Source organism: Dermacentor andersoni, chromosome 9 (genome assembly GCF_023375885.2).
Source record: "Dermacentor andersoni chromosome 9, qqDerAnde1_hic_scaffold, whole genome shotgun sequence".
Lineage (NCBI taxonomy): Eukaryota > Metazoa > Arthropoda > Arachnida > Ixodida > Ixodidae > Dermacentor > Dermacentor andersoni.
In genome coordinates this window covers 64,882,535-64,904,848 of record NC_092822.1, presented here as the reverse complement: position 1 = coordinate 64,904,848, position 22,314 = coordinate 64,882,535, and the positions used below count along the sequence as shown (strand labels likewise).

The 22,314-nt window shown below is 48.8% G+C and overlaps 1 protein-coding gene across 5 annotated transcripts in view; it reads left to right on the top strand.

The window, feature by feature from the left end:
- LOC126528159 (P-selectin-like) overlaps positions 1 to 17,925 on the top strand; it is a 71,252-nt gene extending 53,327 nt beyond the window's left edge. For 3 of the 5 annotated variants that reach the window (XM_055069159.2, XM_055069155.2, XM_055069157.2), the window contains 5 exons: positions 1,682 to 1,873; positions 4,001 to 4,189; positions 10,886 to 10,954; positions 13,333 to 13,467; positions 16,890 to 17,925. In XM_055069159.2, coding sequence (XP_054925134.1) covers positions 1,682 to 1,873; positions 4,001 to 4,189; positions 10,886 to 10,954; positions 13,333 to 13,467; positions 16,890 to 16,972 — 668 coding nt within the window. In that variant the 3' untranslated portion in view covers positions 16,973 to 17,925. Of the gene's footprint in view, positions 1 to 1,681; positions 1,874 to 4,000; positions 4,190 to 10,885; positions 10,955 to 13,332; positions 13,535 to 16,889 lie in introns of all 5 variants that reach the window. The other 2 variants (XM_055069156.2, XM_055069158.2) reach the window with 2 other exon arrangements.
- The last annotated feature ends 4,389 nt before the right edge of the window (positions 17,926 to 22,314 follow it).

The window sequence follows — 22,314 nt, the reverse complement described above, 5'->3', positions numbered from 1 at the left end:
CCAGCATGTAAAAAGATACAGCGGAAGCAAAAAAACGCGTCCCATATCCAATAATCCCGCATGAACATGTGGGAATTCCACATACAGGACGTGGGTGGCGCACGACTGGGCTATAGAGGAGGAGACGGGAGGGAGCTCACCTGCCTATAGCCCCTTCCACTTATATGAATACCTATGGGGTGCTTGATCGTGGCATCGCGTGCCCACCTCCAGTCATTCCGGCCTGGCGCATGCTTTATCACGTGTCCTCCAACAATGGCGCGCGTCAAGCCACCATCCTTATCACCCTCGAACGAAGCGCTACCCCATGCACCTACAGCATGGAGTGCGGGGCACAATAGGATCTTGCCGCACTTAAGACTTTGTACGGAACCTCATTGCGACGTCAAGTTCGGTGGCAGAAATTCAACTGGAGCGTTCAGCTGTAATTGGCATCGCCACGCATAATAAACGTGAGTGCTGCGCGCGCGTTTTTGGCAGCGCTCGCGTGTGGCTAACACAGTGATCGCGGCAACTGAACAAGCCAGTGGATCGTGACGTCATGGCGCATCAACTTTCGCGGTGCCGAGAATGAAACTGCTTCGTATAAAAAAAGTATTTAGTATTTAGGGCGCTCTGGCGCTTGTCGTTATGTCTTAGATGGTTCTATAGAGTTCATACCTTCACTTAAGGCAGTTTCGCCCGGCAGGCGAAGCGTTGATTGCGATGGGAAATTAGACAGCTATACGAATTATGGTTAGTCGTTTTATCAGCTACATACACTGGTGTAAACGCACGTTATTAACAAGCACGTTGCCACGCGTGCACAGCCAAACACGGACACATCTCGCTCGATGACCGCGGACACTCGCTGCCAGAACGCTCGCGTGAAGAAGAGCGGCAGCAGCGGCGAGCGAATTCCCTTTCGTGCTGCCTCTCGCTTCAACGCGAACTAGGCGCGCGAGAACACAGAGCACACAAAGCCATCAGCTACCTCCGGTCGGGGAAGCTTTCGAGCTCGTAGCGCAGTGAGACTGCCTGAGCCCTGTTCAGTTTTAAGTGTGGAGCGCAGATTGCCCCCCAAGATAGGGCGCGTGCGTCCGCGCTGCCCCGCAGCAGCTGGAGTGGAAGAGATGTGCAGTGACCTGCCCCCTTCCCCCGCTCCTCCTAGCGCGCGCACACATCGCTCCCGTCCGCCCTTGCACGCGTGAGAAAACGGCGTGCACCCTCCCCGCCTTCCTCCCTTGCGAGCGCGAGAAAACAGCGCTGCACCAAGCCACCGTTCTTCTCGGCTCGCTTTCGCACGCATCTACTGCATACGGCGCGCGGTCGTGATGTCGCATTTGGACTTTATACGGAACATCACGGCGGCGCCGACGGCGGAGATTCACCTGGAGTGACCTTATTACTGCTATCGCTATAAAAATTTAAGAAATAAACTCGGTGCCCTTCCACGCTTTGAAGAAGTATGACCAGCGAAGCTCTGCATGCGTGCCCCCTAATGGCGAACTGCACCTCCGCCGCAGGTCGGCCCGGTGTTGCGCTATCTTCGGGATCGGCCCTCGTGTGAAAAATTGTTGGTCTACGCGCGGACGCTACCCGCCTGATCCTAGCCATATATATAGACAACTTCGCTATAAAAGAAAAGCGATGAATAAAATGTCATGTCTGACCTGAAACAACCTTCACCGGAACCTTCCAGCCGCTCCGCCTTCAACGACGTGCTCGGCTCCCCCACCCATAGCGAACGGCGCCGTCGATGTACCTCAAGGCACTTTAGGCGTGAACAGCAGGGTTCAGTACAGGTGCGACGCTGGCTACACGTTGGTTGGAACATCCGAGCGCGTCTGCCTGAGTGACGGCTCGTGGTCCGGTGCGGAGCCAGTGTGCCAGGGTGAGTGTACTGCCTGAGCGGCCGCTTTTGCCCCTCCGACAGACGACGTGCGAAACATGCAAGTGCGCTTGTCCACACACCTCGTTTGACCTCACGAAGAGGGCGGACATCGACTTAGAATTCGCAATTTAGGTGTCAAAATATGCGGGCTGGCAACGTCATTTCTACAGTCCGCTGCTCCCCTCACCTTCCGAAAACGCGGCCACCTTGGTTTGGGCAAGTTCGATGTGTAGAAAGCACGGAGGAAGGAAAAACCGAGGAGAGGTCTGACGTCACTCTTTGCGAAGCTCAGAGACGCCATCGTGTAGGGGCAGATTCCGATCGCGATACCGTTGCCTAATTCACTTCGTCCGGGTATTTTGCTCTAGCCTAGAAAGGAGTTCATAACGAGCTCCGCAAGTCGTGCAGACTGCGAGGCCGATCCCCCGCCACTTTTGCCGGAATGTCTGAGAATAAATGTGTGCCTTCTGACTGCGTTGCAAGAATGCACAGGCGATGGCCGGCAGCTCACTTTACGCACATCACGACCTACGGCGAGCCCATCTGCAGTTTATGAGAGCAAACACGTATGCGGCTTTAAGGGAATCGTTTTGCTTTAGTGAACACGTTTTCGGGCGGCCGCGCACCCCGGAGTTGTGACGGGCCACAGCGCGCCGACGAAGAGGCCAGCACAGGGAAACGTTGTTGCGCGTTTAAGTACACCGACTGCGGCCGCAGGTATATCGTTCTCGCGGTAAGTGCAGCTTCGCGGAAACAAAGTTCTGCGGTGCCGAACAGTTATAAGCGCGTGTGGTTGCGGCTAGCGCGTTGACCGCGGGCCTGATCAGCCGTTTGATGTGCGCGCAGGCGTACGTATCTTCTGTCGAGCCTCGTTCGCTCTTGCACCGCGTCCGCGCCAGCCTTCACTTCCCTGCGTCCCTCGAGCTCTCAGATATCTGCGGTGAGGAGGGTTCGTAACCCTTAATTTCTCACAGAAGCCGCTTCTTTCTCATTCTTCCACGTGGCTGCTTTACGTGCCACATTTAAACGCATCGTCCGCTGTCAAAAGCACGAACAGGGCACAGCTGGCTGTCCCTGACCTGCTACGCTTTATCGTACATATTCTGAAGCACAGCGGTTTCGGCCTGCGATGACACCTTAGCACGAATCCAACGATGACGGGAAATATATTCCCAAAACGTCCTTCGTCCGTGGCGTGGTACGTGCGCTTTGTGACATTCGGATGGCGTTTGGATTAAATTCAATGGTGCTTGGATTAAATTGTGCGGCGCTTGGATCAAGTTGAGCGGGAAAACTTGTAGTCTTTCACGGGGTTCGCGAAATCTTGTGAAAGTGAAACTAACTCCGAAAGTCGGGGAGGTCGCCCGAGAATAGCGCCCTATAGCGGCGTAGTCGGCGCACCCTGCTGTCTGCCGCGCGGTGCTCGAACACGACGGACGTTCGCATCTCAGCGTGCTTGTTCCCGTCGATCGCGTCGCTGTTTCGCCGGTTTCAAGAATATGTGAGCGAGCCAAGTGGAAAGCGTATGCGAAAGACCACATTGGAACACAAGGACGCTGTCGCAACGGCTGTCGTGTTCGGGTACTAAAGAAGTCACGTGTTGCGCACGCAGGCGAGTCTGGCACGTGCTGTTTTGTTCAATTTTCATCGCACACGCGGCCGCGTAGTGGTTCGGTGGGCCGCGGAGCCCTATAGTCTTCTTTGGATGTTTAAAGTTGTGCATACAATTGGGCATAGAGTGCAGTAAATGCCAATAGCCGGCATAACGAAGTAATGGATATAACGAAATAAGTTTGGCTTCCCCTTCAACTTCGTTATGACGAGGTTCGAGTATTTGTGACTAAGAAAATATCATATTTGTCTGTTGAAGGAAGCTGTGGGTTAGCCTGGAAACTTTCGGGGACTTTCTAGCGGCACCGAAACGGGCAGAATGCACTGAAAATTCCACAAAATTCCTTGAGCACGACGTCATCGACGCCGTGGTCAGAGCGCGGAATTCGAAAACGGGAGCTCGGTGCTTGGTTTATTCACCAATAATTATTCAGCAGAGCTCGCAGCCTCACAAGGCAGCCACCGGTGTCTGTAGCTAGAAACACTGTTCTTCAAAAAAAAAAAAAAACTTCGCAGCTATTGTTGCAACAACTTGCCCAACGCCCGCTTCCATAACCAACGGTGCCGTCGACGTACCTCCGGGAACACTGGGCGTGAACACGAAAGTCCGGTACCAGTGCAACGCAGGGTACATGCTGGTCGGAGTGACGGAGCGCGTCTGCCAAATGGACGGCTCGTGGTCGGGTGTGGAGCCGTATTGTCAGGGTGAGTGGAAAGGAGGAAGGGTGGAGTTATTGCTGCTTAGACAAGGGGGAGGAGGAAGGGAGCGGCTCACCCGAAATAAATTTGTAGTTCTTAAAGAAGCGAAATGAACTCGTGAATTTAGAAAAAAAAATGATAATGCCCTGCCGTAACGATGGGCCGTGCGGGAGAATCGGCAACATTTTCATATTAGCCTATTTGTCGCCGTTTTGCCCTCCCCCCCAAAAAAAACACGCAAACGCACACTCACGCACACACGCACACGTATACGTAGTAAACATACGTCCGTATATACGCATGCACACGCAGTGATTGTCAGGCTTGAAGCCTGCGCCCATTGGAGTAAAATTTAAAGGAGCCGCAACAATACGTAGCTGCGGTGCCACCTGTCATATTACAGCGGGTATAACGTGAATCCTGATATCCTAAAGTGTGCGCGAATCTTAGGAGCATCGATTCTGCACCTGCAGACCTAATGAAAAACAACCGGAATGCATCCGATTCCGCGTGATGTGAAAAATAAAAATGAAAAAAACGTGCGCCTTCGCACATGTTACCGTTTTCAGAGTGTGTGCTGGAACGACATTCTCTACGACGGTGCTGCGATCCCCCGGGTCGTCTGCGTTCGCTGAGGCATCCTTGAATCTTGCACCTTAACCGATATTAATTTGTTAAATTGTTTTCATACCAGCGCTCAGCCGTACAGGCGTCCTTTGCACAGTTATGCACGCCAAGATGCGCATCAAAGGCACAAGCACAGAGAAAAACAATCACACTTAAAACGTGCTGCATATATATATATATATATCTATATATATAATATTATATAATTGTTCACCGAGTATGTGGCAATGTGTACGTATACGTGCCGCTCTGCAGTGGCGAAAGAGATCTCTTAATTACGTTTATCCGATGCCGAGCAGAATCGAGCCCACGTAACAGCGGTTCCTCGTTACCCGACGCATTAGCGGGCCGCGCCACAAATGCATTGAGTAATTATTATGTGCCGTTTTTCAGTGAACGTCCTTCACGCCAGCGCTTTACAGCGAGCTGCGCCACATGAATGAACTGGGTATGCGCCGCTCTTCAGTGAACCTCTCGAACAACGTGGGTCACTGAGTACGGGCCACTGAGTTGTGCGGCAAGCGAGGGAACAGTTCTCAGCACTCGCACGCACCGGCGTGCCACGACGCTCGTCTCGGAGGCCACGCGCAGGCTTCTCGGCAGTGCCACCAGATGGCGCGGCTTGTTCAGAAACTGTTCAGAGGTGTATGAATACTTTGGCATATACGTAAACGAAGGAAAGACTGACCCAAGTACCCATCAAGGTGATCTTAAATGAAGGGGAAGCGGAATGCAGCAGAGCACTTCTGGGCCGCAATAAATAGGAGGTGGTGCGTGGAATCTGGAACAAGAGTAATGGTGGCTTAGGTTCGCAAATGCCATTCTGCGCTTGAAATCGGATATCTTGTCGGGGTTGGAAGTTAACCAAACATCGGTAGGCCGGTTGGCTTTGGGAGCCCATGGGGAAACCACAAATGAGGCAATGCGGGCTGACACAGGTAGGGCCTCCTTTGAAGTCGGAGAAGCGCAGAGCAAAACTAGTTTTGAAGAAAAAGTCAGGAATATGGATCAAAATAAATGGGCGGTTAAAATGCACAATTGTTTGTACCTGAAAAGCTTGGACACAGAATGGAGGAAGAGGTCAAGAAAGCGGGCAACTAAATACAGAACGATTGAAAGCGTAAATAGACAGCCAGGCTACAGCCCTACAGCTAGAATAGAACTGGCAGAACTTTCCAAGTTAATGAACAAGACTGTAAGATAGCTGACATAAGGAAGTATAATATGGATAGAATCGAGCATGCTCTCAGGAACGGAGGAAGCCTAAAAGCAGTGAAGGAGAAACTAGGAATAGGCAAGAATCAGATGTATGCGTTAAGAGACAAAGCCGGCAATATCATTACTAATATTGATAAGATCGTTTAAGTGGCTGATGATTTCTATAGAGATTTACACAATACCAGTGGCACCCACGAAGATAATGGAAGAGGGAATAGTCTTGAAGAATTTGACATGCCACAAATAACGCCGGAAGAAGTAAAGAAAGCCTTGGGAGCTATGCAAAGGGGGAAGGCAGCTGGGGAGGATCCGGTAACAGCAAATTTGTTGAAGGATGGTGGGCAGATTGTTCTAGAAAAACTGGCCACTTTGTATACGCAATGCCTCACGACCTCGAGCGTACCGGAATCTTGGAAGAAAGACGACATAATGATAATCCATAACAAAGGGGACGCCAAAATCCTGAAAAATTATAGACCGATCAGCTTACTGTCCGTTGCCTACAAAGTATTTACTAAGGTAATCGCAAATAGAATCAGGAACACCTTAGACTTCTGTCAACCAAAGGGCCAACCAAAGGGCCAGGTAGGATTTCGTAAAGGCTACTCAACAATAGACCATATTCACACTATCAATCAGGTAATAGAGAAATGTGCGCAATAGAACCAACCCTTATATATAGGTTACATCGATTACAAGAAAGCGTTTGATTCATTTGAAACCTCAGCAGTCGTGCAGGCATTATGGAATCAGGGTATAGACGAGCCGTATGTAAAAATATTGAATGATATCTATAGTGGTTCCACAGCCACCGTAGTCCTCCATAAAGAAAGCAACAGAATCCCAGTAAGGAAGAGCGTCAGGCAGGGAGATACGATCTGTCCAATGCTATTCACAGCTTGTTTACAGGAGGTATTCAGAGACCTGGACTGGAAAGAACTGGGGATCACGTTACTTGACTCTTCTGGTGATGCGATTCCAGTTGCCGACTGCTCTGTGGTATTAAATGATGTATTTTGCCGTAATTTTGTTATAACCTCGTCTACAACACTTCCCAACATGCAGTGTTTTGATTCTCTAACAATGGATCCAGTAATTATACAACCCCTTGGCATCGAAAAAATTATCGAATCATTGAAAGCCCAGGAATTGACCTTATCAATGCGAAATTCTTAAAAAGTACCAAAATATATTCTAGTATTATGCTATCCAAAATATTCCAACAATCAATTGATGAATCCACACTGCCATCCGACTGGAAAGTCGGAAAGGTGGTTCCAGTTCATAAATCTGGAAGTAAAAATTCACCCCTGAACTACCGCCCGATTTCACTAACTAGTATCCCGTGTAAAATCCTCGAACATGTTCTTTACACAAACATTGTTAATTTCCTTGATGCCAACTCGTTCTTTTCGAAGGCTCAACATGGTTTCCGCCGATCTCTTTCCTGCGAAACACAGTTGGCTTCCATTACACACAAGCTACATACAATTCTTGATCGTCGTTCTATAGCTGACTGTGTCTTCCTAGATTTCGCAAAAGCCTTTGAAAAAGTTTGCCACAGTGTACTTCTCTTTAAATTAAGCAAATTGAACATTGGTAGGAAACTTCTCTCCTGGATCGAATATTTTCTAACCGGACGCTCACAATTCGTGTCTGCTAACACTTATAATTCCCCGTTGAAGCCAGTTCATTCTGGCGTGCCCCAAGGTTCAGTGCTCGGCCCTCTCCTGTTTCTCATTTATATTAATGACTTGCCGCAATGCGTGACCTCTAACATTCACTTATTCGCCGACGATTGTGTAGTCTTCCGAGAAATTATTGACCAAAATGACGTTACGATCCTTCAAAACGATATCAACTGTATATCTAACTGGTGTAAAGTCTGGCTGATGGAACTCAACACTACAAAATGTAAGGTATTACGCATCTCCCGTACAACTTCTTGCCCCATTTCCTACTTGCTCGAGAATTCCGCTCTCGAATCCGTAATATCCTACTGTTACTTTGGTGTGCACTTAACTTCCTCTCTTTCTTGGTCTCTTCATATTAGCAAAATAATTAGCAATGCAAACCGCTCGTTAGGTTACCTCCGGCGCAATTTTTCATCTGCTCCTGTTTCTTTAAAACTCCTCCTTTACAAACCTTTAGTCCGAAGTAAACTCGAATATGCCTCTTCAGTCTGGGACCCCAGCACTGCTATATTAACCTCTGCCCTCGAGCTTGTCCAAAATAACTCTGTCCGCTTCATTCTAGGAAACTACAGTCGTACTGCCAGTATCACTTTAATGAAAGAGTCCCTACAGCTTGCGTCACTCGCCTGTCGCCGCAAGTTTTCTCGCCTATGTCTCTTCCACAAAATATACTACAGTCCCGCCCTACACAACGACCTTATTCTTCCTCCATCATACATTTCCCCTCGTTTCGATCATGCACAAAAGGTGGGAATAATGTCGTGCTTAACGCAAACATGTTATCAATCATTTGTACCCCGCACCTCACAGGACTGGAACCACCTTCCTGGAGCAGTCACGTCCACTGTTCAATATTTCCAGTTTCATAATGTTTTAAACACAAGTGTATTGCAATGTAACTAACCAACTATGTAATTATATTTGTTATCGGTCAATTGCTTGAATTTTTGTTGCTTCCCGCAATTATCTCATCGTTTTAGCTAACATTATATTAGCAGAAGAAAAACCTGTATAGTGTCTTTTTCCGTATGTTCCACTCCTCTCTGTAATGCCTTTGGCCCTGAGGGTAATACTAATAAATAAATAAATAAATAAATAAATAAATAAATAAATAAATAAGAGTTGATGGAGAATACCTTAGTAACTTGCCATTCACGGATGATATTGCCGGTCTTAGTAACTCAAGGGACCAACTGCAATGCATGCTCATTGACCTGGACAGGCAAAGCAGAAGGGTAGGTCTAAAAATTAATCTGCAGTAAACTAAAGTAATGTTTAACAGTCGCGGAAGAGAGCAGCAGTTTACGATAACTAGCGAGGCACTGGAAGTGGTAATACTTAGGGCAGGTAGTGACCACGCATCCAGATCATGAGACTGAAATAATCAGAAGAATAAGATTGGGCTGGGGTGCGTTTGGCAGACATTCTCAGATCATGAACAGCAGGTTGCCATTATCCCTCAAGAGAAAAGTGTATAAAAGCTGTGTCTTACCATTACTCGCCTACGGTGCAGAAACCTGGAGGCTTACGAAAAAGGTTCTACTGAAATTGAGGACGACGCAACGAGCTGTGGAAAGAAAAATGATGGGTGTAACGTTAAGGGATAAGAAGAGAGCAGATTGGGTAAGGGAACAAACGCGAGTTAATGACATCTTAGTTGAAATCAAGAAAAAGAAATGGGCGTGGTCATGTAATGAGGAGGGAAGATAACCGATGGTCATTAAGGGTTACGGACTGGATTCCAAGAGAAGGGAAGCGTATAGCAGAGGGGGGCAGAAAGTTAGGTGGGCGGATGAGATTAAGAAGTTTGCAGGGACAACATGGCCACAATTAGCACATGACCGGGGTAGTTGGAGAAGTTTGGCAGAGGCCTTTGCCCTGCAGTTGGCGTAGCCATGGTAATGATGATGATGATGATTATGATGATGATGATTATGATGATCCCGTGTTGCGCGTCGGCTGGCCGCCCGTCTCCAGTTTGAGTAGCTCAGCCGCAGCCCACTCGACGCCTGCAAAATTCCGGCCACGGAACTCTCACACGTTGCACGGTACCATGGTGATGTGCGAACTTTGATATTTTGGTTTGCGGACTCGTTTTCTGGCTTTATAGCAAATAGTGTTTCTATATTATATTTAGTTTATGTGCGATGGGTGCTTGTATACTTATAAAACGTGTGTGGGGGCGCGACAAAGAGCCTATGCTTTGCCTTTATTTCTCAAGTCTGTTCCTACTGGACAGGTTCAAGAACCTGCTACGATGAATCGGTCAGCACCGTCAACACATATGTAGTTATATCTTTAATTACAAAACGGATTTGGCCCCCTTTTCGAGAAACATCTGCTGGCGTCCGTCACAATTCCTCGTTTAAGTCTGAATGGCTAACGAGTGAAATGGCGCAGGAAGGAGCTCCACCGGATGTTGCTCGACAAATTGAACCGACAGTCCTATGACGCGTTAGCCACTGTGGGCGTATGTAGATGCCAATAAATCACCTGGGGATGATTTCCCCCCTTTTCACCGGCCCCACCAGGAGCGCACTCGCTCCCCCCCCCCCCTCCCAATAGCCGCAGCAACAAATGAAGCATCGAAATGAGGACCCGGACGTGCAAGCATCGCACTATAGAGTAACCACAGTCATGAGGCAAAATGCTTGTACGTTACAATGCCGCCCTTCCCTCTATCACGTACATCTATAGAGTTTTCAGTTTCGCTGGTGATGTCTTCACAAGAAAACGAGGAAAGACGGCCGGCGAAGATTTTGAAAAGCAATAGGTAATGAATAGAAATAACGTGTGTAAGGCTGCAGACCACGCGTTGATACGCAGCCGAGCCAGTCCATTGCATTTACTGTATTTGAGCAGTGTTAATAAAAACATCAGGAAGGAAGTAACTTAAAAGTAATCGATTACACTTTAGGAATTGATTGATTACATCCGTGAGGCAGTAATCGGTCCATGTGATCAATTACATTTTTTTAACGAAGTAATTGTAATCGGTTACCTTCTTTTTCTGTAGCGTGTAGGGGTCTGGTTGCGAGTGACGCTTTTTCCTGTCCCGTACTTATTTCACATTGTCTCGCGACCTGGCTATTACTCCACAATTTGCATAAAGAATGATTGACTAAAGATATCCCCCTAAAAACTGGCTTCTTCGCGTTTTCAGCCACTGGACAACCTCCGCAACCTCCGCAACCGCCAGCGGCACCTACAACATCACAAAGCCCGATGCCAGGTACGTATGGTGAAACCTGATCACAACGAAGCCTGCTGTATACCAAATCCGCAAGCTACTCCGCGAATCTTATCTACGCGAAGCGTACTGCGTTCTTTTTTAAGTGTATCGACATCGCATGTATCGTGCTTGTAAGCCGTGCTAGCAAGCGTATCACAGCGATCCTGTACTCTTTACCATCGACCATGCCGCGATAAATACGTCGGTTCCCGTCACTTCATAGATAGTCCGCTAGATCACTGTAGCTTCGTTTGCACGACCCTCAGCCCGCTAGATCACTAACTTCGACGAAAGCGAGTCGAGTCGGAAGTCGGCCGCATTTGCACGCACCTTGGCAAGCGGGTTGGGTGAATCAACCCAGCCCTTGCAGGCGGGTTGACATAACTCACCTCGACACTCACTGGGCCCGACACGCCAGCGTTTACATGAACCCGACGACCGGGTTTTTCGAACCAACAAGCCGATTCGACACGACTGTATCGTGCTTAAGCGACTGCATAGTTTTCAGGCTCGGTCAGTCCTTGGGCTATTATGCCGTGGGTGGGAGGTATAGACCAGTGTTCCGAGAAAGAGAGATTGGTTGAAAGTGGGAAGGGTTTTTGGAGCCGCAAGTCTAGCGCGCGTCTGCCGGCTTAACGATAAAGCCCCGCTATCAACTGGCGTCCTACTGTGTATTCAGTCGGCGTCAAATGTTGCTGGACCACTAGACCTGACAAAATGCTGAATATTTCCGCAGCTTCGGCACGCATCCTGGTAATCTGATTTCAAGTCTGTACTATAATACGCGTGAAGAACATAGTGTTGTAATGCTGTTTTATTTATTGCGGTCGCAAGCTGCTCGGAGATGCAACGCTTTCTCAGATCCCATGGTCCCTAAACTTTCAACGCCTGCTGTACATCGGTCAGCAGTTAATTTACGCGAATGCGGCAAGCCGCGCATCGCATCGAGTTTCTAGCGCATCGCATTCTTGTAAACGGTCGGTAATGTGCTATATAGGAAAGCGTATCGCATGATATGACGAAACCGATGCATGTAAACGCTATGTAGCGTATCGCACTTGGGGCACCGCCGTGTGTCTGTCTCCACTAACTGGCTGGACGCGAATCGCCGGGAACAGGTTCCACCTTGTTTCCCATGAAGAGCGGACGTATCGCGTGTAAACGCCCTGTCGCATAAGTATTAACTAAGCAATGGTACGGTATGGTTTATTTCCAGAAAACAAAATACAGTTTTGCGGGGGGCGGGGATGTGATGAAAGCTGCCACGAGCAGCTTTCTGTCACGATAGCAATAAGCTATTGTGTGATCCGTGTTTTCGTACATTTCGCGGTAACAGGTTAATTGTTCGAAGAGAAAGTAAAGGTCAAAGTCCTATTTTTCGAATTTCGCGAAACGACTCCTGCGGGGCTTGTACGTCAGCATGACGTCACGGATTTCAAAGTACATATCTTCTTGCATTTGGGCCATCGCGGTTCCATAAGTTCTTTTGAAACCTGCGAAACTTTAGTCTATGGCTTTTTTATTGTTTAGCCCACTTTTACCATTAAAGCATTAACTTGTCGCGAACAGACGCGGTCAAAATTTATGACGTCACGACGAGCTGGTGCGGGTACTTCAAGGTGGTGTCGCCACCCGCCGTTCGTTCTTTTTCTCGCTTCTTTTCTGGCTTACCTTAAGTGCCTAATTTCGTGGTAAGATGTGGCCTTGTTTTGTTATTGTAATTAAGGTTAATTTATTAACACAGCTAGCTCAAATATATTTTTCCTCTTTAGCGCCCCTTTAAAAGGCCAACTGTTTGCGAATGTGTAAACCGGCATGCCCAAAAGACGTTTAGCGTATCCGCTATTCCGGCAAACGGGGGCGGTTTGGGCGGATTGCCGGATGGAACGTGAGCGACCGGAATGGTGCAGCCGCCTGGTGGTGTAGAGCTCAGCCAGACAAACACAGAGCTAAAATTGCAGTAACCTACTATATTCTGCTTCGCTGCTGCTGAAAATTTTTGACAGCGGTGTAATTGTGAAGACGATTACTCCGGTGTCTAAAATTTACACCCCAGCTAAGAAGAATCTAGTAATTGGCTCTGTGTTTATGTGGTTGAGCTTTGCACCACCAGCTGGCGCCACCAATCTGGGCGCTCACGTTTACGCCCCCGCTCATCCGGCAAACCGCCCGCGCTTGCCGGAATTCCGGACGCACTAATTCTCTTATATGATTGCTACGTTGTCGAATTCCGCCATGTTGTCGACTTCGCCATCTTGTCGGCTATGATTGGCCGGCAGGGCTGCTGCGGCGCTTCTGATTGGCTCAATTAATGCCGCCATTGCAGATAATGTAGAGAGCCCCCGCGTGCCTGAGCGGCGCGTACTTCTCGCGTACAGATGCTCATCCACCGGGGGGCGACGAGAAGCCGTCCGACAGCAGCAGCGGCGAGGCACAGACGACGTCATGGGTGTTGCTGTCGCTGGTGGGCGTGCTCGTGTTGGCGGGCGCGGTGGTCCTCTACATGTTCTACCGTAAGCACCGGCGGGCCAGGGATGCCTCGGGCTCTAGCAACACCAGGACGCAGTAGGCCGCGCACCGGTGTGTGCGCGCTCGCGCACGTGCAGCCGCGCAACTTGCTGAGCCGCACGCGCTCATGTGTCTGCACATACGTAACCCTGGATAAGCGACGTATCTTACTAGCGACGTCAAGTTGGGCGTAGGTTGAGGCTAGTCGGTTGTACGCGTGTTGAAATGAAAGGCGCCGTTGAGGCGACGGCAACGAACGACCAACGGACACACGCGACGCCTGGACAAGCGCTTGTCCAGGTGTCCAGATGCTACAACGTGAAGTTGTAGCAACGTTCACGTTGTAGCAACTCTACCGCACGTTTCTCACGCGTGAAAGGACGACACTTAGCAGCTACGGATGTTAGGTAACGATTGAGATATCAAGAATATGAACGTTTGGTAACGATTAGAAGATATTTTAATAGGCTTCCAAATCGCACCCCCCAGTGACGACTCCCTCAGAGTAACGGAAACTGGTCCCGAAGGCCGCGCTTTAGAGCGCTGCAAGCGCCGGAAGCGATTGCAGGAGACAGAAATACGTCGTGGTAGCCATGTTGTGGACGCTATTTATATTGGGTACTAACGTTGCTCTAGAAATGCCGGACCTGGTGTCATCGGCATTATTGTCACATCAGGGCAGAACAAAATTGTTGGCGATATGCTGCAATAAGGCTTAGATTGCGTTTCTCATAAAAAAAGGCTGCGCGTTTGCGCTCATGGGTGACAGCCGCAACGATTGCATGCAAGAACGGAGCAGCGAGATTGTATCATGACGTCATGGAACACTCGTGTATTGGATATCGAAACTGAAAGCGGATAGTGGAAACAAGTATCGTAATAGATTATTGAGTGTTCTGACGCCGTCAGCGTATTTTTATATGAATTGGAATGTTTGGACATTCACTTGAATAAAAACAAATTACAAGTCTAAAATTTCATGTGAGTATATTCCTTTAATGTTTGCACTGGTTCCGTCTTAGCTCCGTGTGTGTCATATGCTCCTTTCAGGCGGCTGCTCACAAATCGGACAGTTTCGTTACCGGAGTCGTATCGGAGTCGAGAATTCGATTTTAGAAATTTGCCAGTATTCGTCTATGGCCAAATATATAGTACGTGATAAGAGTGGTTGTTCGTACCTATCGAGGTTAAAAAACGCTGCAATGTGGCCTCAGATGTGCGTTGTTAATCCGTCTATATCCAAAATAATGACCCGATACTGATGGGTGCCAGTTTCTGAAGTAACGCAAGGAGAAGCTTTTTTTCTTCTCTCTCTCTCTCTCTCTCTCTCTCTGTGTGTGTGCGTGCGTGTGTGCGCGTGCGTGTGTGCGCGTGTGCGCGTGCGTGCGTGCGTGCGTGCGTGCGTGCGTGCGATATCGGGGCAGTCACTTACCAGACCAAGGATGTTTCTTACATTGCGGTATCAAATATACGGGCGCTCGAAGCGTGTTTCCACCGTCGCCGTCCTCACCCTGCTGTCTCTTCAATTATCCAACTATCCACAACACACACCACATCTCGGCAAGGCCGTACGGTGTTTTCTGGAATGCTATAGTACACTGTGCCAGTCATTTCTTCGCAGCAAATCGTGGTAGCAGAACGTCGTGACGTTTTGCCCATGGAGGAAGGAAGGAAAACGTAGGAGGGAGCATCACGTCACGCAGCCAGCCTTGGCAACCGAACGCTCCGTGAAGCCACAGTGGTAGCCCAACGCGTAACCTCTTGCGCGTCGAGATCACGGAGCAAGAATCGAGATTTGCTGTGACGTTTGGTTCCCAGTAGCCATGCCAGTAGTGTTCATTCGGTGCGCACTTGTTTAGCTGCCCTGCCATGGCTCTGCCTGCAGGACGGGAAGACTAAAACTAAACACGAATTTTGACGTGCGATCACGCATTGGGCCACCAGGTTTGACTTCAATCGCGTTGCGGTATGCTCCCTCCTATCTTTTTTTCGTCCTCCACGATTTTTCCACTCGCTCCTGCTCGTTCTCTCGTTTGTTATGCTATTATATGACTCCTTGCGCGGTCCAATGTAGCGCCGTAGCAGACGACCAAGCGAGTCGGAGTGAGTGGCGAAGAGTCACGACGTTTTGCTGTCACGTGACTACCTTCCGCATCATGACGTCATGACACACGCCCCTCCTGCGGAAGGAAACTGATTCGCAGACAAGCTATTGATACCGAACAAACTTTGCCTCGCGAAACAGTTTGTTGTTAGCGGACTCGAGTGCATAACAAACTAGAGCATAAGCCATCGTTGATCCTGTCATACGATTTTCTGAAGGAAAGTACAACTATAATAAACACCTCTTTATAGCGAAGTGTTTGCGTCACGAAACGGTGCGTTGTAAGCTGACTAAGGTTTACATTCAACTATGGGGGACCGTGCGTCTACCCTCTGACATAGTGACTTCGTAGCTATTTTAAAAGCATGGTACAGTGCTCAACGATTGAAACGCGATAAAACCAGCCCGAATGGAGGCCAGCGCTTTTCTCACCACCGATGATCGCTGAGAGGCCAAATGCCTTCACAGTGCGTCATAAATAAACGCCATCGCTTTCATTGTGTACCACAATGCACCAGTTCGGTGCCTGCAGCACCCACCGGTGCCACAATAAGTGCCCGGCTACCATGGATGCGGGCGAGCATCCCGTTTAAATCGCTGAGCGCTGTACATTCACTGTAAAATAATTTACACCCTAAAAAGGGAATAAGGTGTAAACCCGATCTATGAATCACACTCTTACACCCTAAAAGAGGGTGTAAGAGTGAGTTGTAGGCCGATTTACACCATCATTCACTTTTAAGGGAGGAGGAGGAAAAGAAGGAAGGAATGGTAAGGAGGTCAACCAGACGCAGGTCCGGTTTGCTACCCTACACGAGGAAGGGGTTCAAGGGATGAAAAGAGGGAAAGGAGAGGGAGGGAACAATGTACTCTCAGTGTGAACACGTGCGGTTGTCCATCGCTTCACCCCTACGATCTGCCGCCGAGGCCAGTCGATTTCATGAATCGCAGCAGTGTCCGCGTCGCTTTGTAAGCCTGCGACGCGTGGGGCCATGGTCCAAGAATCTTTGTCTCTGAAAAATGGTCTGCTGTCTTATTTGAGGGAGAAATTATTTTACAGTGTTGGCGGTGGCGAACAGTGTTTGCTTCTCGCAGATCATTGTACGCGACCTCAACTGCGCACCAAAAATTGATGATCAAACGTTGATCCTGTGACTTGCTATCTTCGTCACAAGCTGTTTCTAAAGGCAGGTGCAACTATAACGAACTTCTCTTATATAGCGAACTGCACGGTGGAGGGCGTTAATGGCGCGATCGTTGCTCCCTGCAGCAATGGCGGGCGCAACCGTTCTTTTTTTTTCCTCTCTCCTCCCACTGCCGCAGTGTCGAGATCGGGCGGCGACGACGACGCGATGGCGTTGATGGACCGTCAAGGGGTGGAGACCAAGTCGGGGGTGATTCCATGACGACCGAAGCTGTGCCGGCGTGCCTCTGCGTGCGAAGTGCTAGGGCTAATTAAATACCGCCTGCCACCGCGTACGCCGCTGACAGAACAGTTGCGAGCGACGGAGGCAAACTCGCGGCTGCTGTGCGCCATGCGGGCCGCTACGGAGTCCGTAAACTGGAAGGCAGCTGAGAAGTTTGGTTCCGGACCAGGCTTCTGCGTAACTCCAGTTACCTAATGAACGTTTTTTTATTGCCACGCACCACTTATTAGAGATAGATCACGAATTGCCACGCACCACTTATTAGAGATAGATCACGATTCGTTCTTCTTTTCTTTTTGAACGTTGGATTACCGCCAGACAAGCACGGCGTTTTCGTTAATATACTACTACGGGCCAATGTGTTTAGTTTGCAGTCTTCGAAATATTGATTCATTGGAATGCGAGGGCTGCTTTTCCCCCTCTTGTTGCGAAGTTTCGTTTATAGTGACAGGTAAGTAAAATAGCAAGAAGAAATGTCGCAAAGCGTGCAAATCTTAAATGCGTTAGGTGTACGATTTCCGCACCAACAGGTTTAATTGTTTATGTTGCGGATGCTCTCGCAAAGTCTTGCCTTTGGTGTATGTTCATTGATGTTAGCAAAGGACGCTATTTCTAGAATCTTAAAAATAGGTATTGTGGCGCATATATACAGAGATGCGAGCGGAAGCCCTGCTATAACGTTCCTGTTGCTGCCTTCAGAGGCTGCGTATTATTGGCAGTGAGAATTGGAAAGAAGTTTCCATTATTTCTCAGCATATGTTTACCTTTCAAGACGCCATCACTTGTGCCTGCATGCAATGAACGTGCTCACGGAAAAAGTTTTACGCTGGGCATCTCGCTTTGGCTGTTCAAGAGACACTCGAACTATTTCCCAAAGTTGTTCCTGTAAGCTGCCGTTTACTGTAAAAATACAAGTGCGCTTGTTTTGTGTCGTGTGTGCCTTGCTCATCTGCCAGTCACTTATCTGGTCTTTTAGCGCCACAAAAAGTAAATGAATAAATAAACGAAGACGGAAAATCGAGACGCGAGTAACACAAGTGCCGTGTGCAGCGCGTGTCTGTCGTGTCAACTCCCGGTAGACTATGTTTTTATTAGTGATTTGGCCTTTATTAGTAGATTACCCATCTACAATTCCAAAGGACGACAAGAAGAAACGTACCCAATTGGTAAGCCAAAAAAGGGGTAAAAAGTGAAGACGGTTGGTCACGCTGCCTTGGAAGTACTCGCCGTGACGTCATAGCAAGTTTCGCGAAGTCTTATGGACCCCAACGAGGCCCAAATATAAAAAAAACTTTGAAATTTGTGACGCTAGTACGTCGCAGTGACGTGCTAGCGCTGCGAGTTTTGGCGCGAGATTAATAGAATCGAACTTGGACCTTCACTTCATTATAACAATTACCATTAACTAATACGCCCCCCAACTGACGAAATAAATTTGTTTCTCTTTCTTTCTCGCTCTTACGGGCAATAACTCCACACTTACGCGCATTAAAACTGCTACGCATCCGGTTGCAAAACGCTGCGGGCACACAAGCTAAGGCGTACCAGCCGCGATCGCGCTGCCGTCTCACGCAGTAATGAAAGTTAAAAAAAGATGGCAGTGGCTTAGCTCGGCGATGCCAGGATCATCATCATCATCAGCCTAGTTACGCCCACTGCAGGGCAAAGGCCTCTCCCATACTTCTCCAACTACCCCGGTCATGTACTAATTGTGGCCATGTTGTCCCTGCAAACGTCTTAATATCATCTGCCCACCTAACTTTCTGCCGCCCCCTACTACGCTTCCCTTCCCTTGGAATCCAGTCCGTAACCCTTAATGACCATCGGTTATCTTCCCTCCTCATTACATGTCCGGCCCATGCCAATTTCTTTTTCTTGATTTCAACTAAGATGTCATTTACCCGCGTTTGTTCCCTCACCCAATCTGCTCTTTTCTTATCCCTTAACGTTACACCTATCATTCTTCTTTCCATAGCTCGTTGCGTCGTCCTCAATTTCAGCAGAACCATTTTCGTAAGCCTCCAGGTTTCTGCCCCGTAGGTGAGTACTGGTAAGACACAGCTGTTATACACTTTCCTCTTGAGGGATAGTGGCAACCTGCTGTTCATGATTTGAGAATGCCTGCCAAACGCACCCCAGCCCATTCTTATTCTTCTGGTTATTTCAGTCTCATGATCCGGATCCGTGGTCACTACCTGCCCTAAGTAGATGTATTCCCTTACCACTTCCAGTGCCTCGCTACCTATCGTAAACTGCTGTTCTCTTCCGAGACTGTTAAACATTACTTTAGTTTTCTGTAGATTAATTTTCAGACCCACCCTTCTGCTTTGCCTCTCCAGGTCAGTGAGCATGCATTGTAATTGGTCTGCTGAGTTACTAAGCAAGGCAATATCATCAGCGAATCGCAAGTTGCTAAGGTATTCTCCATCAACTTTTATCCCCAATTCTTCCCACTCCAGGTCTCTGAATACCTCCTGTAAACATGCTGTGAATAGCATTGGAGATATCGTATCTCCCTGTTTAACGCCTTTCTTTATTGGGATTTTGTTGCTTTCTTTGTGGAGGATTACGGTGGCTGTGGAACCGCTATAGATAGCTTCCAGTATCTTTACATATGGCTCATCTACACCCTGATTCCGTAGTGCCGTCATGACTGCTGAGGTTTCGACTGAATCAAATGCTTTTTCGTAATCAATGAAGGCTATATATAAGGGTTGGTTATATTCCGCACATTTCTCTATCACCTGATTGATAGTGTGAATATGGTCTATTGTTGAGTAGCCTTTACGGAATCCTGCCTGGTCCTTTGGTTGACAGAAGTCTAAGGTATTCCTGATTCTATTTGCGATTACCTTAGTAAATACTTTGTAGGCAACGGACAGTAAGCTGATCGGTCTATAATTTTTCAAGTCTTTGGCGTTCCCTTTCTTATGGATTAGGATTATGTTAGCGTTCTTCCAAGATTCCGGTACGTTCGAGGTCATGAGGCATTGTGTATATAGGGCGGCCAACCTTTCTAGGACAGTGTTCCCACCATCCAGCCAGGATATACGCAGCGAAAGCTAAGGCATAGCATGGTTAGCCTTGGTTAATCTTGATTGCAAGTCCAGGCTATTCTGGTAGTCTAGCTATGTTGCCGTGTTTAGCCAGTCGTTCGGCGCGCTGTTCGTCTCTTTCCTGGGCGATTGGTTTCCTCTTCATCGCGTTCCGATGTTGATTCCAGGCCTCCTCCTACTTATCAGAATTGTCGCCGTCCATACTGCCGCCTCAACTGTGGTTGCGGCGCACGCGAGCTCTCCTTTTCAATCCTCCGAACTCCAGGCCGTCCAGCAGGTCATCGAAGCGCTGGCTAGGCAGGGGCCTGGCGAGCCGGCAACGGCGAGCGGGGATCCTCGCAGAGCACCCGCCACGATGACGACGTAGGCCACGTCCGAAGCGCGCCTGCGCGCTTTACTGCAGGCTCAATAAACGTTTTCCCAATCCAATCCAATCCGACATGTTATCAGGCATGCGATGTAGCTGGCGAAGCGAGCGGAGGCGAACGCAACGACGAGGAACGTGGTGTGACGTCATATGCCTTCTCGGAGCCCGGCCACGGCGAAATCGCAAGTTCGCGGCCAGTAAAGCTTCCGCTTTAAAAAAAAAAAGAGTGTGCGGCATAATCGTTGCTGTGTTATCGTGTTTAGTTCTTGTCATGCCACGGCCCTTGATCCGATGCCCTGCGCATGCGTGATATGCACACATATGTATATATACTACGGAGCAATAAAGGCGGGGGTTCATTCCCGTTCATGTTCAAGACGGTGTCGTTCGTCGCGGAAACACGACAGTGTGCGTTCCAGTTGGTCCTAATTTGTTCCCGTTTCGTTTTTTCGACTGTCACTTCGCCGTTTCATAACGCGCTTCTGAAGACCAAGCGCTTTTATCCATTCGCTAGTCACGTGACTATAGTACGACTACGCTGCCAAATCTACGTCATCGCAGAGTCTAAGATGGAGAGATGTAGAAAGAGGAAAACGTACGCATTAGGAGATAAAGGTAACCTCTCTGGTGTTTCCGGCGAGCTGCTTAAATTAAGTCGATCGTTTTACTACTCGGCAGGTGTAGCAACCCCAACAGCAGTGTCCTATAGAGCCCGATTTTAAAGCTCCTGGATTCACATTGCTTTTCTTTGCTATTGGCCACCAATCAGTCTCCGCGCGAAAAATTCCGACTTAACTCATATCTCACGATGACTGTCGACGTTAATGCGGTTAGAATTCAAGCAATGTAGCGATCGAAGCACCGTATCGCCACCGCCGAATCGCGTCATGTGCGAGTGGCATGCTGCAGCCAGGTTCCTCTCTCACGCTTCCTTCTCGACGCACTGCGCCGTCTAGCGGCGGGCACGCAGTCTCCCTTTTGCGTGGCCTCCGAGATTGCAGCGGTTGCGAGCCGGTGGTTGCCGACTGGCGCTGACATTGTGAATTGATGCCTCGCTGCCCGGGGGCGTTTCTATCACAGCGCTAAAGCGTCGGGATCACGTGCTTGAACCGGTGTGACGCGGGCTCGAATGCACCCTGCACCGGTTAAATTTCAAAGTTTTATTGAAGTGACAGCGGCATAAAGAGGCCGTATGTGTGGACAGACAGACGCAGATGGCTAAAGTATGGGCTAACAATGCTGACTGTAGTAGAAATGGACCCGTCCTCCATGCTTAAAACAATCGAATTCGCATTCTCTCAGCTACGTCGTTCACAACACGGCCACCGTGCAGATTGCATGAATTGCGCCACTGTATACCCTTGACCAAAGTGTTTACAAGACGTCCGATCAGCAGCCTTTGGCCAGCTGTCGATGAAATGCGCGATTGAAGGGCATGAACGCATTGTGCCTATAGTGCTGAGAACATCACTAAAGAAAACAGTTCCAGTTAAAGATTCTCCTAAACTGCGAGTAAGGTTACTCGCGTTCGTATAAGTCGTATAAGGTGTAGTGCGCGCCGTCATCACCATTGACAGGCGCGCGCATCCGGTTAGGCCGCACTAAGCGATCCCCCTCCAGTGAGATAATTTCGCTTCTCTTCTGGTTCCTATATTTGAAAGGGGGAAAAGAAAAACGAAAACAGAAGCTAGAATATTGCAGTTGATGGCGAGTATTGTCGCACAGTTCACGGAAACTATGTAAGTGCTATCGGGCGTCAAACGGGAACAGCGGTGCGCGTGGTAGAGCTTGCACCGTCATCATAAGAGAGAGATTCGCTCATGCGGTTTTCCCCTTGTGAGCCACATCTATTCGTTCGATCGGCAAACCTGCGCAGCGCGGTATCGCTGGCAGCTGCG